The sequence below is a fragment of the Anopheles cruzii genome, chromosome X (genome assembly GCF_943734635.1).
Source record: "Anopheles cruzii chromosome X, idAnoCruzAS_RS32_06, whole genome shotgun sequence".
In the NCBI taxonomy this organism is placed as follows: domain Eukaryota; kingdom Metazoa; phylum Arthropoda; class Insecta; order Diptera; family Culicidae; genus Anopheles; species Anopheles cruzii.
Genome location: NC_069143.1, coordinates 6817813 through 6823812, shown reverse-complemented (window position 1 = coordinate 6823812; position 6000 = coordinate 6817813). Strand labels below are relative to the sequence as shown.

General features: G+C 55.3%; 1 protein-coding gene across 1 annotated transcript in view; it reads right to left on the bottom strand.

Moving 5' to 3' along the window:
- The window catches only part of LOC128278482 (uncharacterized), a 29643-nt gene extending 26380 nt beyond the window's left edge, over positions 1 to 3263 (bottom strand). Inside the window, exon 1 of the mRNA XM_053017217.1 lies at positions 3195 to 3263. Within this exon, the coding sequence (XP_052873177.1) occupies positions 3195 to 3263 (69 nt within the window). The remainder of the gene's footprint in view (positions 1 to 3194) is intronic.
- Positions 3264 to 6000: the final 2737 nt, after the last annotated feature.

The window sequence follows — 6000 nt, the reverse complement described above, 5'->3', positions numbered from 1 at the left end:
TCCAAAGCATAGTAGCTTCTGGCAGAATCTGCATATTCCAGCCGCACGCACGCACGCACAAACAAGCTCTTCCTACCCATGAGTAGCAACAACAAGGGCTACGTTCGGGCTGCGCTCTAGTCGATAGGGTTCGGGGGAAGGGGGGGGGGGGGGGGTAGCGCAATGGGCTTTGCCACGTGTTGTGCGGGGTGCAAACAGAGACGCGGCGGATGCTATAGGCCGCCTGGAGCAGCATAAGGGCTGCGCGCCCAGTGCAAACAGAGACGCGCCTTGACGGAAAACGAAAGGCGGGTGGCAAAGCCGGGAGGTCAGGGTGACGGCGGGTGAGGGAAGGTACTAGCTTCGGAACCGTTCGGGGGAGGGGGGGCACAAACGGCCGCGACAAACGCGCGTGACGAGTGTGGCGAGTCTGGCTTACGAAAGAATATACGAAAGACATCAACAGCCCGGGGCAAGCGACGAACCGGTATTTCGTTCTAAGTCGCCTTTCGCCCCATAATATCGCATCACTGTCGCATTCGCTTTCTCACTCTCTCTTTCTCTCTCCCCTTCACTTTCTCTTTCTCTCCCTCTCTCTCTCTCTCTCACACACACATTTTCTATCTCTGTTTTTCTATCGTTTTCTCTGTCGTTACTCTTTCTGTATTCTTCTTTCTCTCTTTTTTGCTCTTTCTTTATTTTCTCTCGTTCTCTATCTCTCTCTCTCTCTCGCTCTCTCTGTTGGTCGCAGCGAAGCAACCTGACCGGGGGGCTCGGTGCTCTATTTGGGGTTGACTCACCACACTTCGGAGCCCGAATTGGACACCGCTTCTTTGCCGCTTCTATGTCGTGCCCCACACGCCCCAGGAATAGATTTGCTGGTGGGTTTAAGGGCAGAAAGCGCGGTGGTGACGGGACTGGTGTGGTGTGTTTTATTGTACTTTTTTGTGTTTGATGATCCCACTGAGGTGCTACGCAGCTAACTAGCCCTTCGGTGACCTTCAGATGTCGGAATATCGCGCTCGCTTCTTCCACATTAATTTTTTCGTGTGCGTGTGCGTGTGTGTGTGTTTTTGCATGGTGCGACCGATAAATGGCAAGGCCCTGCCCCGTGCGCACTAAGGTCAACCGGTTAGGGCCTACCGGTCGGGGAAGGATGCTCGCGTCCGCCGCATCTCCCGCATCTCACGCGCGCGCGGTGACAATGGGGAACGCGGAGCCACGACCATAATTTGTGTTATTTTATGCACCGTGCCCTCGATCGGCGAAGGTCACCCTCGCTAGCCCTCTAACCAGCCGCCCCCCCACACTCCACAGACCCCTCCCCGGCGCCCGCAGTTGTTGATTGAGTGGTGGAGAAGGTGAACTATCTTTCCGTAAAAGGAAATGCCCGCTTCCGTCGACGAGAGCCCCTTCCAAAGCCCAGGGTGAACCAGGCTCAGGTAACCGTACGCGGCGGAACGAGAGAGAGAGAGAGTGAACGGCCCGCGGATGGTCGTCGCTTCCCGTTGTAGCGGTGGAGCCGTTTTTCGCAACCGCCATTTTCGTGGTTAATGGCGCCTCTACGGACGTTCCGCGGCGCGAAGGTTCCAAATCCACCGGAGATCGGTCTCGGGACCCAGGGTGGACATGAGGATTGAGGACAGCGGAGTGGAAGGATTTGGTTGCCACAACGCCAACTGGCCTGGCCAATCCACTGTTAACATAATCGGTAGCTTGGCTCCGGAAACTTTTTTTTGGGGGGGTCACAACAACTTCCGCTTCGGTTTCAAGGACTTCGACTCAACAGGCTCCAACGGCAGACCAACGGCAGGTGGACCAACTGGGTGTCCTTTTGCCGGCTGCGGTCCTTCTCTCGCTGTAGGTTGTAGCAAAACCGAGCAACCTTAGAAGACTTGTGTTCGTGAGTACGCGAGGAGTAGAAAACAACAACAACAGCAGGTCCTAGTGGATCTACGAACCATCTGGACTGTTGCTGTGGTGCTCCCGGAAGTTTTCGAGGACCTGATGCCTGGCATACCGAACGAAACGAAATGTTCACACCAGAAAGAATCTCGTGGAACGTTGGGGTTGGGTGTTCTCGGACACTCTCGGCGGACCAAGTGGCGGCGATTAGTCGGTGGATGCGTGGATTAATCCCGACCGACCGTTAATGTGTCTTTATGACTGCAGCCGCATATCGTGTCCGCGGCCACATAAAGGGGCGATCTTTTATCGTTCCACGGGCGTCCGTCGAGCTCATAAGGTGACTCATCGCTCATCATCAGCTCAGAAGCGAATCGTAATACCTCGCCATGTACTAGCCTCTCTTTCTCTCTCTCGGCTCAACGACAAAAAGTTTCGAAAGACGAACCCGAAAGAGCTTGTACGAGCGAGCGCGGGGCAGTAAAACCGGGAACGGAACGCCGAACGCGCAATGGGACAAAGCCACAAAGTCGTAAAGACCCCAGGACGACTTCAGGAATGCCGCAGCCGCCTTTATCTTATGCTTTATGGCCACGGTGGCGGCGGCGGTGGGCTTTGTTATGCGCGTCCGGTGTCGGTATGCGTGCGTGTGTAGTTTTGAGCATTAGCTAGGTAACATTATTTCCCACCGTGAGTCAAAGGGAGCATCATCCAACAGGCAAAGGAAAGGTTCTTTTTTGACATACTCGGGCATGGAGCAAGCGTAGAAATATTTTTTAACGGGTTTAACAGCTCTAGTTGGTGCACTGTGCTGGGGTTCGAACTGACGCATCTTTCGCATAGTAACCGATTAATCGGGGCACCGCAGACGCGGATGATGTACAAGCGACAAGCGTCCCTCGATGGCGTAATAAAGAAAAATTTCATCAAAAGTAATTCACAAAAGTAGTAACAAACAAAACATAAGTTAACTCCATTTTTTCACACAAATTATGATGCACACACAGTGTGTGATGGCATGGATGGATCCTTGCAAACGATGTTCTGAAGCGAAAACGCGATCCACAACATCAATTAGCGAAGCCGAACCTTCACGGGTCGAAGCTGTAGTGCCGCGCGTTTGGTGGTGCACCCTGCACGGTGTCATTTATTGTGAGCTGTTGCACCCGAACGAAACCGTCGCCGGGAAACGGAAGGGAAAATCGGTGCATCGGTCCCTTTTTTTGGTGGATCCATTCGTAACCCATTTACACTTATGATATACACATTTTTGCGAGAATTTGATGGGCTTCCGAACACAGAATGCTTACCATTTTGCGCAGCAGATCCTCGTCGGTGATCGCCGAGAGGTCGGCGCTGGCCGCAAACTGGGTCTCCATCGTGGCGTGGCGTCCCGTCCCTAGCTCCTGATCCCCCTTGCGGACGTTTCGTTGTCGCACTGCTGAGGATCGCACCCGCAAGTTGTCCGCCGCCGCCGCCGCTGCCGCTGGGAAAATTAGTTGATTGCTGATCGAACAGACGCCGCCGGAATTGATAGTCGCCGGCCGTTCGGGTTAAGCTAGCGGCAAGCTAAGCGATTGTAACAGTATTGGCCTGTGTGTGAGAGAGAGAGAGAGACCGCGTAATGGACAGTGGCATATCAGTGACGGAAGGTAACGGAAGTAACCAAAGAGCACCCCGAAGATTCACCTTATGAGCCTGGGACCCAGGAGACTGGGCACTTCTGGGCACACACAACAATAACAACACACACGCGCACGCACACGCAACAACAACCGTGTGCGTGCACACAGCACTACTCGAACGGCACACCTGTTCCAACCCTTTGCAAGTGTCTACCGGTGAGGGTTTTGTTTGCGCAAAACCGTTTGTTTGTTTACACAGAATGTTTTTGCTATTGTTTTACTGCAGCTCTGCTCTTCTCTCACACACCAGCGTCACACACACACACACACACCAACTCACTGCACTGGACTTTGGGGCGGTTTGGAGAAAACCGCCAGAGGGATTGAAAGTGAAACCGAAATTTAAACTAAATTGAAGCAAGCAGAAAAAAACCAACTAGTGAGTAAGCCCCGTCCAGCTCTACCGAGCTCTGTACTGTTCTATTGCTTATCCGGAAACCGGAAACACACGCACACACAACGCGCCACAGTACGAGCGCGCGCGCACCAGCAAACGGATAGCGTTCTTCCTTCCCAACCTGGTCCGGGTGGTCCTGGTACGTTCGCAGGGTTCCGTGTGAGGTTGCTGCACGTGGTCGTAGCTCGTGGTCCGTCGTGGTAGGCTTCAGTCTCGATACTGACTGACCGACCGTCGCGCGGTGGACCCGACTGGTCGCTCGCTCGCCGAGAGCCCACCCCGCTGTAGAGCCCACCCCGGCGGTTGGGTCCTTGCGAGCAGAAGAAGCAGAAGAAACAGAAGAAGTAGGCTCTGCCGACGACGAGACGAGCGCCTCAAACTGGCAGCGCAGGCAGCCGTGCGAAGAAGTGCGAGCCAGAGAAGGAGCGAGAACTCCGGGACCCTGTGGTCCCTGTGAAGGGTTTCAGCGTCAGCGCTCGATCCCGGGACCGGTTCGACGGTGCGGTAGAACCTTCGATTGTTACTGCCCAGGAAACCAGGACGCCCTAAGTGGACACCTGTGTTTCCATCCATCGTATCCATCGCAGACACTTCCCAGACTCTAGGACCTAGCAATCCTCGGTGACCCCCCCGGGGACTGGCTACCATTTAGTAGATAGGCATCTCGGCATCTTGGGACCCCGTTTTCGTTCCACAGACCGAGGCCGTCTTGGGCCACCGCAACACCCCTCGCCCCATGGCTGGCAGCCTTGCAAAAAGGGGTTGCCGAGAGAGAGAAAACAAAAAAAAACAGTATCAGGTCGGTGCAGCAAAAGGGGCCCCGACGAGACGAGCGGCTCGCTGGTGTCGCTCGCGTCGGTGATTACGCGATTGCGCGAGCGCACGCGGGCAAAACCGCGGGCATGCCTTTTAAGGCATTCCCACCATACATGGGCAACTGGAGGTCTCCCGGGTGCGCTGGCGCTGGTCCTCGACGTGTCCCCCCCCGTGCGACTTGCATTCTTGTACGCCGGGCACGGCACGGCACAGCACGTCCGATACGTTTCCTCTCTTGTCATCTTCTGCTTCTCCTTCTGCTGTTCCTCTCGCCGTCTTCGACTTGTCGCCGTCCGTACATGCCGATCCATACATGAGCTCCTTCACTCCTTCCAGCTATGGATAGCGGTTGAATCGCTTTCGTGTTAAAAACAAAACAAAACAAAAAAAAACAAATGGCCCCCGGACGACCGGACCGGGTCGACTGGCGCCGCCAGGCCTTGGGGGGGCACGGGGATATCAGAGGTCAGCCGGGACTGGGTCGAGCGGGCTAGACCGGGCTCGGATCGAGCTCATTAGGCACGCTTCCGTCCGCCCGTTCAAGGGCAGCCGGGATCGGCGGCGACGGGGAGGAGGCTCAACAGCGGCAGTCGCCATCGGATGCCAAAGATGCCAAGGTAATGCACATGGTTTATGTCCATTTTTGGCAAACCGCAAAACTAGCGCACCGCCACCCGTCACCCAGCCAAGCCAGACGCACAAACAATCGCTCCCTCTCATTCGCGTCGTCGTCGTCGTCGTTGTCGTTGGCCGTCGCATCCGAATGCGGCGGCCGTGACGCCGACCCCGCAAAGCACACCCCGCGCGAGAGCCTGTGACACTTCAACCCGTTTCAGTCGCTTCAATCGCTGATCGTTGTCACATGATCTTTCGATGGGCCAGCCGCGGTCAGATCGCTCGTCGCAGCTTGGCCAGCTGGTGTCCGAATCCCGTCAGCGCGCCTGTAAAAACACAACGTTACAGAAAGCAACAGAGATTAACATTGTCTCTGGAGAGGACGATCGTAATTGCCCCGGATAAGAAGCGGAAGAAGAAGAAGATCGTTGCTACAAACCACCGATACCCAGAGTGGGTTAGTTAAATGGCGGCCCGTCAATTAGACAGCCGCATAATCATCGACCGAATTGTTGCTGCTGCTGCTGGTCGCGGCCTGGCAACGATCGCTCATCGGATGCAGAACATTAAACAACAAGTGGTGGCAGCAAGTGGCAACAGTAG